This window comes from Mesoplodon densirostris, chromosome 4 (assembly GCF_025265405.1).
Source record: "Mesoplodon densirostris isolate mMesDen1 chromosome 4, mMesDen1 primary haplotype, whole genome shotgun sequence".
Classification (NCBI taxonomy): Eukaryota; Metazoa; Chordata; class Mammalia; order Artiodactyla; family Ziphiidae; genus Mesoplodon; species Mesoplodon densirostris.
Window position 1 is genome coordinate 103,169,260 of NC_082664.1, and position 13,402 is coordinate 103,182,661.

The following is a 13,402-nucleotide window of genomic DNA, read 5'->3' on the forward strand; positions in this document are numbered from 1 at the left end:
TGTTTCAGTCCCATTAAAGATATTCATGATGTTTTGGAAGTGACTGTGTTTGATGAAGATGGAGATAAACCCCCTGATTTTCTTGGGAAAGTTGCCATTCCCTTGCTGTCTGTAAGTTACCTTCGTTAATATACAGTGTGTGAGTCATTTTACAGTTGACAAGTTTCTATGGTCTAGAGTTGCTTTATCTTTGTCAATCTGGGGGGGGGAAACCCTCCCAGCTATAGCAGGAAACTGCTGTTTTATTCCTTATCCTTCTCCAGTATTTTCAGTAGTTTCAGATGTAAAGTCACATAATTTTCTCTGTGTGTCAACTGCGTATTGATTTAACCAGCCAAAACATTTTGACCGGTCTTTCAATCCACACTCAGCCTTTCCATCTTAAAATAGGAGTTTCTCTTTTGTTTCAGGGAATACATGTCTATGACTGATTTTCCATTGGTGAATGAAAAACATCCATGTTTTTCTTCATTGCCTCCTTACTGCCCATTTCTTCAAAGATTACTTGCTGGTAACTGCATAGTTGTTCTCAATTCCACTAAAGACCATTTTCTTAAAAATTCTGTTTGTCTTTTTAGTAGTCCCGTTTGTGTTCAGTCTCCAAAAGTGCTTTGTGGAAGAAAGCAGAGAGCCTGTCTTGGAAAAATAGGGCTGTTTTGGTAGTCCCCTTATAAGGTAATGTGTCAGAGTGAGCTAAGAGCGGAATGAAAATAAAATACCCTATAAAATTCAGAGGAGAGAGCATCATATAATGTCTTTACATGGGCAAAGGTAGAAAGCTGGGATCTGAATTCACCTATTAATTGGGCATTTATGTTTATGCCAAATGTACTCTTCTAGAGGAGAGAATTTCAGTTTTCCATCCAACCATTCATACAATGTGTGGTAGAGTTGTAATGGCCTTTAGCAGTGAGGAAGGCTTTATTTCTTTCTTCCCAAAGACTGATTTCCCCAAAGCTCTTAGTGCATTTCTGTGGCTGGAGCAGTCTGTAATTTATCCATGAGATTAGACTAGCTCACATGGTGTTTACAGAGGGGGAAACGCTGCACCTCTCAATATCTCTTCTCTTTTTGATCGCTTAGTTAATTTCTCCCCAAGTTCTCATATCCCTGGTGTTACTTGAAGAGCATGGTGGAGCAGCTCCTCCCTTGCAGAGCTGGCTGCTGCCGAATGTTCTGAGCCACCAGCAGCAAGCCACGCCGGCTCTCAGAGAGGAGATGGTGATGCGGGATTTCCCTCCTTTTTTTTTTTTTAATTTTTCCTTACAACTTTGTCAGTTATTCCTGAAAGAATACATGTAACAAGAACATGGGGCACAATTTTAAAGAGGTCTAAAGGGACAAGGAACCAAGGCTCTCCATTAGAATTTAGTGTCCTTTGTCTCTAACATTTATTTTTTTGGGACATTTCTCCTCTTGTTTTAAAGATAAATCCTTAGTAGCGTATTTGATTCCTTGCTGGGTGAACGCCACTTCGTATCTTTATTACCCTCCCTCTGTTTCTCATGTAAACATTTTGTGTATTTGGTCTTCCTAGAATACCAACAAGTTGACTGACTTTCTTTCCTCCCTCCCAAGTAATGTACAATCGCTATACGCTGTGGAGTTAGATCTAAGAAATTACCTCTGGCTAAATCAGGTTTAGGGTTTCTCAACCTCAGCACTCCTGACATTCTTGGACGGATCGTTCTCTGCTGCGGGGACTGTCCTATGCACTGTATGAAGTTTAGCAGCATCCCTGACCTCTACCCACTAGATGCCAGTAGCACCCATCCACCCATCACTATTATGATAACCAAAGGTGTCTTGCAACATCGCCCAGTGCTCTCAAGAGGGCAGAGTCACTCCCGGTGGAGTGGAGAACCATTGTCCTAAATTAATAGAGCTTTCAAACTATATCCTTCAAAATACAAGATAGAGTGATTTGTGAAAGACTTTGTTTCAATGCAAGCAAGCCCATGAGCCCCCTTAACTTTTTCAGGTTGCTGATAAGCTGCCCCACATTCTAAGCATTCATTTGATAAATATTTATCAAGTGTTCAGTGTGTGCCAAGAATTGTTTTAGGTGGTAATGTTCTAACAATGATCGCAGTGAAGCTATGTCCTCTCCTGGAACTTATCTTTTGATTGCAGGAGGCAATATACAAAACAGAAAAAAAAAAAAAAAAAGCAATGCACAGTAGGTTAGATGGTGAAAAGTGCTATGTAGAAAATAAGCAGGGGGAGGGGCCTCCAAGAGGATGTGTGTGGGGAAGGGATGCAATTTTCCGTGATTCAGGCAGTGATGACCTCACTGGAAAGGGAACATTTGACTGAGAACTTAAGTAGGTAAGGGAGGGGAGAAAACCAGGAGGATATCTGGGGAAACTCTTCCAGGCAGGAAATCTTCAAGTTCAAAGGTTCCAAGGCCAGGCCTTGACTGTCAAATTCCAAAAATAGCAGAGCGGTGTGGTTGGAATAGAGAATAGCAAATGTGAGATAGGAAAGAATAGGGGATAGGGTGGTGTGGAAGAGGACCTTGTAGGACCCTGACAACCTGAAAGTTAGAAGGACTTTGGCTCTTTCTTAGTGGTGATGGGAAGCCACAGGGAGGTTTCCAGGCGGGGAGTGTTTGATTTGGTTTATACTGCTTGTTTCTAATATAAATGTAGCATGTGGAGAAATAAGCCCAGATCTGAAAGTTCTCCACTGTGTAAAGGTATTGTGGCCGGAGCCACGTTTCCCCTTAGGGACTTTGGGGGCCCAGGGATGTTGAGCTGAATAAGACATTTCAGTAGTTGTTGTTCAGCATGGCTGTTTCAGTTCATATTTATTTCCGATGCTTTGACCAGTAGATTGGGAAAGTGATCAGATCTTACATAAGATCTGTGTGGGCTCTTCCCGATACACCCGCAACATACCTTCTCCAAATGAATTGATTCCCTACCTAAAGTGTAGATATAAATGTGATAGAAAAAAGGGCCATAACCCTCAGTATCTGTAACAGGCAAATTTTGTTTGTTATTTCATTGATCATTTGATTTTTTTTAAAGTTTATATTACTTATATCTATAGTATTTAAAAATTTTGTTTATATTTATAATTATTTTAAAATAATTCTAACTTTTGATTTAGAGGGTATATTTTAAAATGTATTTAGATCTAGGTTTTTTCTTTATTTAATATCTATTGAGCAATACTTACCTAGCAAGCCCTGTGCTGTACACTTACCATATGGTACATCATTAATTCTATGACAGCCTAATGAGGCATGCTTTATTATTATGACCATCTACAAATGAGGAAACTGAGGCAAAGAAAGACCTGTAGCTGGTAAGTAGGGGAGACTGGGTTTGAATTAGGCAGTCTCATATCAGAGCCATCCTAAGAGGATGCTGTGCTACCATAGTGAGTAGCTGTTAAGTAAATATTGTGCCAAAAGCCATAACCAAGATCTGTTTTGTGCAGCCACTGGGCTCAGTGCAGTGGAGGTGGGGGGCAGGGGTGCAGGTGGGATACAGAGTTAAGTAAAGTCTTGCATTTCATGGGTGATGCCTGTGAGATGAGCACACAAGACTGAAAATATTAGGTGCCATATAAAAGGAACAGGAAAATGCAAGGTGGGAGGGCTGAATTTAACTTTGAGAAGACTTTAGAAAGTGGGGAGTCTGAGCTGGCCAGGAAGGAGTATGGTGTTGATAGGGACTGCTGGGTGAGGTGAAGAATGAAGGCCATTCCAAGCAGAGGCGGAGGTAAAGGAGAGGCCACATTCTGGAAGCAAAGGGCGGCCTTGGTGCCTAGCTCTCAGTGTGAACAGGGAGGCTGGAGAGTGCAGCTCAGGAGGGGTGGAGGGAGTTTGGGGCCTATTCTATGAGCGGGGATTATCTGCAGGCTTTGGCATGGATATAGCAGAACAGTTAACTAGGAATAAACTTTGGCTCCTGTGTGAAGCAAATTATAGGGGAGGAAGACTCTTCCTGGAGGAATTGGTTGCAACTCCAGAAAAAAAAGCGTCAAAGAGAAAACCCTTCAATTCTGTGTTCTATGCCTCTTAGGAAAAGGATTTATTTCCCTGCTTTTTAAATATTTTTAGTCATAAAAATGGATTCGTTGGTGCTTCACTATTACCTCTATAGGATATGGAGCAGTATCCTATAATACCTTGTTTCATATTTAAAAACAAACATTGTATTTCTTAGAGTGTGTGTAATTTTTGTGAGAACACATTTTCTTTAATCAAGTCATAAACTAAAACTTGATTTACACTTTCAGAGAAAATGCAAACTACATTTTAAAACGTCTAAGTGTAAAGTATTGAAAGTAGTTCAACTTTTACTCTCTCGAAATAGTAATGCGCTAAGTGCATTTCAGCCTGTTAAATAAAGAGCCTGTTCTGAATTCACTATATCTTTTAATCAGGGTGGATATATTGGATGACTCTTGGCTCCCTTAAAATTCATATTCTAAAATCAGTATATTTATTAATGGTGGTGAATTGTTCAAAGCATACACATATGCTCAGATATACATCAGAATTTAAAAAATACAGGACAGTGAGCTATCCTTCCATAGATTTCATTTCTGTCCAACTTTTTAAAAAACAGTTTTTTAAAATGATTATATAGATATGCAAAACTTTTTACTCATGATTAAAAGCAGTAGAAAATTGCAGTTGGATTGGATTATAATCTGAAAAAAAAATTTTTTTTGGCCGCACCACACAGAACTTCCCCCACCAGGGATCTAACCTGTGCCCCCTGCAGTGGAAGTGTGGAGTCTTAACCACTGTACCACCAGGGAAGTCCTGAAAACTTTTAATATTTGTACATTTCCACATTCTTCCAAAACTCTTCTAATCAATAATATAGTAAATATACATTGGAAAAGAGTAGCAATGTTTTAGTTTTAAAACATTCCCAACATAGACATTGTCTCCTAATAATTATCCAGTTCAGTAGATTTATTTTTCATTTCTATTCTCAATTAAGTGATCTTGATTTTGTCGTGAAAATCTGGCTGAGTTCTTCTCATCCTTCTTATTTAAATATGTGTTTACCCTCCTAGAATTAATTATCTAATGGGTCAATTTTGGAAGACTTTGAAAATCAGCTTTCTGTAAAATAGGAAAAGCATCTGTTTGTTGTTATTTCCTACTATCTATGGAGAAGTCATCTCAATTTGATGAGGTCCTACATTTTGAAACAAATCTGAGTCCTCTTGTGTAAGCTATGCCAACATGCACATGTGAATTTATATCAGAAGCACAGGCCTTCATGCAGCCCTTAGCATTCTCTGTGAAGCCAGTGCATGGTAACTAGGTGCACCAGTAACAGCCTCACTTAATTAGCTTTATGGGATAAATTTTCTATAATTGCTGTACCAAATAAGTGTCCATGCACATCTTCATTTGCATTTCCAATTAAGTATTTGCCCAACTCTCACCTATGATGGATTTTGCACATTGTACTGGACATTCTTAATCATATTTTTTTAAGTTAATGCTGAAATTTTGGCCATTGAAATATATAATATTTATTTTACTTTACATAAAATATTTATGGATGTAAAACCAAATACAAAATTTAACAGGGCAATATGGTGATTTTTGGACACAAACATTCAACTCTCTTCCTCATCTAATCCTGGTCCGACATGTTCATTGAAGTAAAGGAAGATAAGGCACATTTTCCTCTTGGCCTTGGAAACCAGCAAAGGGTGCCATAAATATGCTAGAATTATCATGAACCATAACTGGTGTAGAAGGTGGATGATATTTGGTTACGACAGGCCAAGGGAGAAAGAAGAATGACTAATGGGATTCATCTACTGTCCTATAACGGGAAGATAGTATAAATCTGAGCATATCCTGTGTGATGGTAAACGTTGAATGGGTTAAACTTTTCTATTAAGTGGAAAAACCTCTTATAATGAGTGAAAGAGTAAAATCTAAGTGCTTCTTCTAGATGAGACACCTCAAAGGTGGCAATACTAAAATGGATAAACAAAAGTGTAACACATAAATGTAAACAAAAGGTAAGTGAGAAACATATAGAGGAGGCTATTTTATGAGTTACAAAATAATTTAATTATCAATAAAGTTATAAAGACAGGAACTTTTACGTGAATGACTTCCCATGGAAATGTGTGTGTGCATATGTATATACACACATATATATAATATTTGAAACACCAGAAAAATTACAAAATTGGAATCACAGAAAAATAATATATATTATCTATCTAGCTTTTAAAAATCAGAAACAAAAAACAAAGCTTTGAAGTGATGTTTTAAAGTGCCAAGTCTTTGAAATTCCAGGTTCCATGAAGTGTATGCTAATAGCAAAAGTCCTTGCACATGATTCCACAGCTACTAAATTTCTGGTGATGAAACCCTGGAATCTCTTTTGTTTTTGTTTTTATTTTTTTAGCAAGTTCTCAGGTGAATTTTAAACAAACTAAAGTGGTGGTTCTTAGACTAGAGAATCAGCCGTAAGCTTTGTCCAACATATGTATGTGTAGACACACACATAAATACATAAAATATTCTGTTCACATACCCACTTAACTTGTTTAATTGTTGATTATGTTGTGGGTCCAGAATGCTTCAATAGATTTCAAAAAGGCAGAACCTGTACTGTGATCACAGCAAAGAGAAATAAATAACAAAAATGAAACAAGTATCAAAACCCTTGTTAGAAAAAAAATCTCAGGTAGCTAATGTAGATACCAAAACTGCAACTATAAACGTCTTAGAAACTAACAATGAAATACGATATATAAAAACTATGGGGAAGGGCCAAAAGTATTATTCAGAGGAAATTTTTTTTGGCTGCACCACAGGGCATGTAGGTTCTTAGTTTCCTGACCAGGGATCAAACTTGTGCCCCCTGCAGTGGAAGCACAGTGTCTTAACCATTGGACCACCAAGGAAGTTATGTGAATGGTTTTATAATTGAACAACAAGGTTGAAAATCAATTAAACATCTCAACAAAATGAACTAAAATAAAGAAAACTGAGACAATTATAAAGAAATTTATGAAGATTAATAAAAGGCAATTACATAGAAAGTACTTAAATAGTGTATTTGATAAATCCAAATCCCCCCAAAACCAGTGATACAGGCAAGCCATTTACAAGGCTAATGAAAGAAAGGGAAAACATATGCTATTAAGAATGAGTGAACAACAAGAAATATAGGGGTTGCTATGAAGAACATAACTAAATTTTACTAAGTATGAGAGAAAATGTGAAAAAATATAGAGACATACCTTGGGAAGACAGGTATTGTAAAGGTATAAAAATCTCCCCAAGTTAACTAAAAATATAATGCAGTCCCCCATTTGAAGAAATTAATGTATAAAAATATCAAGGAAATTATCTTTAAAAATATAATTAGAGGAACTTGAATATCAGGTATTAAATGCAGTTTAGTGAAAATCATTAATGATGGAAATATCCGAAATAGTTATCAAATAACTCCACCCTTTTCTCTCTGCATACTTCTCTCCCCCGAATAAGAAAATAACACATTTCAATCATTTAATGAACATGAGTTTTGAAACCTTAACTGCACAGGCAATTCTTAAATGTTGTTGAAGTTTATTCAGAACATAAAAGAAAATGGAAAATGTGTGAATTCATTCCCTGAGACTAAAATAATTCTGATATTAAAAAAAACACATTTTAAAAGAAAGCAAATTATATACCTTTCATGGAACATCAGTAAGACTGAACACATTAGGAGAATAATTGTGTAATTTATATTATTGAGTTAAGAAAAAAAAAAAACACCTTGACAATCTCAATAGATGTAGAAGGTGTACTTGATAAAATTTAACATCCATTCTTGATTATGAAAAAATAGTCTAATAAATTAGTAAATGATGAGCAGCGCCTTAACATGATGAATGATATCTATCAGAAGTATCACAAACATTAAGACTTATTGCTGAAACACTAGAGATAGTTATTCTAGTTCCTCTTTTTTTTTTTTTGGCCACACCTCGTGGCATGTGGAACTTCTCTGACCAGGGGTGGAGCCCATGCCCTCTGCAGTGGAAGCCTGGATTCTTAATCACTGGACCTCCAGGGAAGCTGCTCTAGTTCCTCATTTTTAAAATGAAGATAACAGTAGTTTCTACTGCTAGGATTGTTGCAAGAATTTAATGAGCTTATATACTATGAATTAACTATTAAAATTAAACCTTTTAGGTCAGATCCAGTCAATGCAAAAATGTAAGAGAAGTAAATGATATTTGAATGAAGGAAACACATTACTTGCAAGTACTAGCTATCTGATAGTATCTGTAAATATAAAGAAAATTAATAGACAATATATTGGAATAAAAAAAAGTCAGTTATGTATAAACAATATCAAAATTAAGAAAATGAAAACCAGTGCCCATACCCAATAGAAATCTTAAAAACCTAAAAAAAAATCTGATAAACCTAAAAAAAAAATCAAAGAGTATAACAGGAAACAAAAAAACGCTGTAATGCTTAACTATGTGAGGAATTTCTGAACTGTACTGAAGGACATGAAAAAAAGACTAATTGAGAAATTTAATATATGATAAACTTGAAACATGAAGTCATTGAGAGGATAAACTAAGTCATCACTATATAAGTGATTCTGAGGTAAGTTGGTTGCTTATCCATCAGGGAAAAATGTGTCGGCATGTTACACCAAACACAGTAACTATTTCAAGGTGAATTAAAGGTCAAATGCTTGAAACAAAATAAATAAATATTTATTTATTTATAGTTCCATAAATAAAACTATTAAAATAATGGGAAGTGCTACATAAACAAACTGAAAAACAAGAATGTTAAAGGAAGAAAGATTTAAGATGTCATGGTGAAAACAAAAATTTCCATAGAAGATTAAAAGACAAAGGATAGGTTGGTCAAAAATACTTGCAGCATAAAACAAATAGATGACAACACTAATATAAAAGTGTTTTTTTTTTTTTGATCAGTAAGGAAAAGACAATTCAACCTAACAGAAAATTTAAATCAAGGAGGCAGAAATCTGTATAGCTAATAAGCATATGGATGGCTCATGCTTTATTCAACCACCATCATGGTTGTTAAAAGTGCAGAAGAGGGGGCTTCCCTGGTGGTGCAGTGCTTAAGAATACTCCTGCTAATGCAGGGGACACGGGTTCGAGCCCTGGTCCGGGAAGATCCCACATGCCGCAGAGCAACTAAGCCCGTGCGCCGCAACTACTGAGCCTGCGTGCTACATTCTGTGTGCCTAGAGCCGGACACCACATCGAAGAGTAGCCCCCACTCACCACAACTAGAGAAAGCCCGCAAGCTGCAATGAAGACCCAATGCAGCCAAATAAATAAATTTATTTATTTTTTTAAAGTGCAGAAGAGGGAGCCAGATGACCTGGGTTGGCCCCCAGTCTTCTCCATTAACTGGCTATGTGACTTTTGACACCTTACTTGACATTTCTGTTTCTGTTTCCTCCTCTATGAAATGAAAATTATCACAGTACCTGTGTTGGAGGTCTGTGGTGAGGATTTACGTGGTTTGATAAATGTAAAAAGAGTACAGTAGCACACAGTAAGCACTTAAAGTGTAAGCTCTCATCTTCATCACCCTTGTTTTAGTAGCTTAAATTACCAAATTACTTTAAGCAGTCAGATTAAGAAATATAGTCAAGATTTTTTGTGAGCAGTAGTGATTAAGTGTAGTCAAAGGACTCTCTCAAATGCTTCTGGAGGGAGCATGACCTGCTACCAGCCTCCTAGAAGACACCTTAGATTAAAATTTAATAGACACATATCTTTGAGCATTTATATTCTAGATATCTATTTTAGAGAGGCAGCTGGGGCTTGGAGAGATACAGTAATTACCCGTGGTCACACAGATGCTAAACGCCAGAAATGGGAATTAAAGTGAAGTCTGGTTTCACGGTCCTACCATGGCCCACTGTTAATAAACATATGACAGAAAATGTTCAGTTTCATTAGTTATTTAAAAAAGCACGTATTAAAACAACGTGAGGCCATTTTATTCCTATGAAATTGCTGTATATTAAATAAAAATGCCTATGGTTGGCAACATTGGAAGGAAACGGACAGGCTCATTCACTGAGGCTAGGAGTATAAATTAATACAACGTTTTAGGAGAGCAAATTGTCAATACTTGCCGAAACCATAAAAATAGGTGTACCGTATGACTCAATAATTCCACCTCTAAGACTTTATTTTTAGGAATGCATCATGGAAGCACAAAGATATCTATGTGTAAAACCATCACAGTGTTTACAGTTGTTAAAAATTGGAAACAATCTTAGATTACAATGGAAGATTGGTTAAGCTAATTATAGAATATTCATGAGATGAAGAACTATTCTAAATTATGGAGAAAAATCGATTTTTACATTGGAGAATGTTTCCCGTACTTTTTTAAAGTTTAAAACACAAGTGATTAAAAAGTACATAAATGAAAGTAAGACAGAATAAATCATGTTATTTAATAAGCAATTTCTGTATACTTGTCACTGTTCTTACTGCTTTTTGCTGATTATTTCACAACTGCTGAGATATGTATCTTTTTTTTTTTTTTATTCACACTTTACAGATTAGGAAACTGAAGAAGAGAGGAGTTATGTAACTTATCCAAAGTTACCCAGCCACTCTGAGGCAGAGCCAGAATTTAAACTCACTTCATCTGCCTCTAAGGAGTCCCAAACTTCATCCAATACACTATGATCCTATTTTCATAAGATAAATATTTATAAAAGTACATTAAAAATTAGAGATGTGGGCTTCCCTGGTGGCACAGTGGTTGAGAGTCCGCCTGCCGATGCAGGGGACACGGGTTCGTGCCCCGGTCCGGGAAGATCCCACATGCCGCGGAGCGGCTGGGCCCGTGAGCCACGGCTGCTGAGCCTGTGCATCCAGAGCCTGTGCTCCGCAACGGGAGAGGCCACAACAGTGAGAGGCCCACATACAGCAAAAAAAAAAAAAAAAAAAAAAAAAAAAAAAAAAATTAGAGATGTTTGTTAAAAAATGGAATATTGTAAAAATTACATTTTTTTCTTTTTTTAAGCTATTTTTGTAAATTGTACACCATTCTTCCAATTAGTAAATATTACTTTGTAAAGACAGCTTCTATTTCAGGGAGAGGAGTTGATAAGACATTTTGGGTACAGCAGGGTTTTCTGCCTTTACCAAAGTTCAGTGCTGGGTTTTGGATTCAGGCAATGGGTGGGTTGGATGGCCTTGCACAGAGAAAGGTGTGTTGTATGTGGAGGGCTGGGGTGATGAGTTCAGTGCTGCCTCTACTGGCTGGTGGTTGATTGTGTCAGGGCAAACAGTGACCTTACGGGCTTTTCAATCTCTCGTGCTGTTTGTAACTCCCGCGGTGGGAAACAGGCGTGTTTCCAAGTGGGGTTGTGAATAGAATCACTACCAAGTAAAGGATATTTACTTTTCTTCTTTCCTAGCCACATATCACATGTGAGCATGTGTCTGTTCACATCACATTTTGTTGGAGTCACCTTGCATGTGCATTAGTGGGGACCACCTGGTGTATTGTTATGTCACATTATTTTCCCTTTTGCATGCAATGAAAAGCTTCTGATAGAATAACGCTTGTTTACACCCAAATGTTCTCCATTTATTCACATGAAGGTGGAATTGGGGGCTGGGGAGGATCAATATGACTCTTCAGTTTGGATTTTGATGTTAAATGTGTATCTTTCCTCCTTAAAGCAACTGATGGTTTTATTCCTTCATATCGATTCTGATTAACTTTGCTGTTGAATCAGTTGATATCTTGTCACATCAAAACTTTACAGTAAAGCATAATAATGAGAATTCTCTTTTTTTTCTTTTTCTTTTTTTTAAATAATGAGAATTCTTTAAAAAGAGTTCCAGCTGAGAAAAATATTTTTTCTCTGTCCCACATACTAACCTTTGTTATATGCCAATTTAAAAAGTTTTGTTTTCTAATATAATGAATGCAGTATCTCTTTGACTCAAAAATTAGTTTTATCACCAAACTTTTTAAAAGTTCTTCATATTTACCATGCTTAAAGCTTGTGTAAGCAGATTTAAAATTCTTTTAGATAGAGAAAAATTGCATAGGTTAAAGAAAATTTCAGGTCAGATTAAAATCTAAACCAGACTACCTTCTCTGTAACTTGTCCTCTGGCTCTGAAATCCTGAATCATTACTCAGAAACAGACTTCCTGTGCTCTTTTCGTTCACTGTCTAATGTAACCAAGAATTCACAGTTAACATGGTTAGCTTTCTGATATATCATATTGTTTCTGAAAATAATGTAAAGGGACATGGAAATGCCCATTTCCCTAATTATGGAAGTTTAATTCCTAATTAGGTTAAATCTTTATAACTGTCCTGCAGAGATGCCTTCCCCAAATGATTGCCTGATATCTGTGCTCCTCACCTATGGAAAGGCAAGTATGTAAAGGTGTGTGATAAGTCAATTTGAAGAGTTTTCTTGTAACACTGAAGTTAAGGACATTATCTATTATTTCATCCTTCTATTTGAGTGAAATGAAATCCTCCCCGATGTCAGCCCAGGAAGACTCTCCAGTTGAACTTCAAGATTTCCTTTTGTCGCAATTTGCCTTAGGTGATAGAGATCTCAGAATTAAACTTAAGTCTTAATTGAAGTGACTATCTCATACCTAAAGACAAAAGTACATATAGATTTCTTTGCTGTAAGTTTTCTTTTAGCTGTGCTTTAGTTGTCCTGTTTCATAGAGGTTTTAACATTATAAAATGCTAGAAATAATTTTCAGAGTTAAGTATAAATAATAAGTATAGTTCTTGACTGGAAAAATATATGTTTAGCTTTCATTTATTATATAAATACTGTCATTTAGGAGTTTGGCAAGTTGGGGTGTTACCGAACTTTTTATCCTGTATTCATGTGTTGGAAGTTCAATTATATAAACACCGTGGAAAATGAAAATATTTAACAAATAGTTTCTTTGGTTACTATCTCAGTGTTTAATTATAACGCTAAATATTCAAATGCATTGATCTGTTCTTAACCCAAGCATATCCCAAATACAAAGTAGTGTATTTCCTCTATCTCTCAGTTTATCTTTTCCCAAAAGATATTCCTTATAGAGGACAGACTGAAAAAGTGGAATCAACCAAATATTCATAAATAGAAGGATTCATAAATTGTGGTTTATTCAGATTGAATTTTACATAGCAGTTTAAAGAAATGAGGCTGATCTATATACTAATACAGACACATTACCAAATCCTATTGATACATACAGAATGAAATTACAAAATGTATACAGTTTGAAGCACAAAAAATGTAAAATACTTTCTTCAAGGATATATTTATGAATATAAATTCTCAATAAAAATTTAGAAAGGGTACATGCCAAATTCCTATCTAATTTCCTTCTCAGGGAAA

General features: G+C 36.1%; 1 protein-coding gene across 4 annotated transcripts in view; it reads left to right on the plus strand.

Annotated features, from left to right (window-relative positions):
• The window catches only part of MCTP2 (multiple C2 and transmembrane domain containing 2), a 198,956-nt gene that overhangs the window by 92,888 nt on the left and 92,666 nt on the right, over nucleotides 1–13,402 (plus strand). For all 4 annotated transcript variants that reach the window (XM_060095091.1, XM_060095093.1, XM_060095094.1 and 1 more), the window contains exon 13: nucleotides 9–111. In XM_060095091.1, the coding sequence (XP_059951074.1) occupies nucleotides 9–111 (103 nt within the window). The remainder of the gene's footprint in view (nucleotides 1–8; nucleotides 112–13,402) is intronic.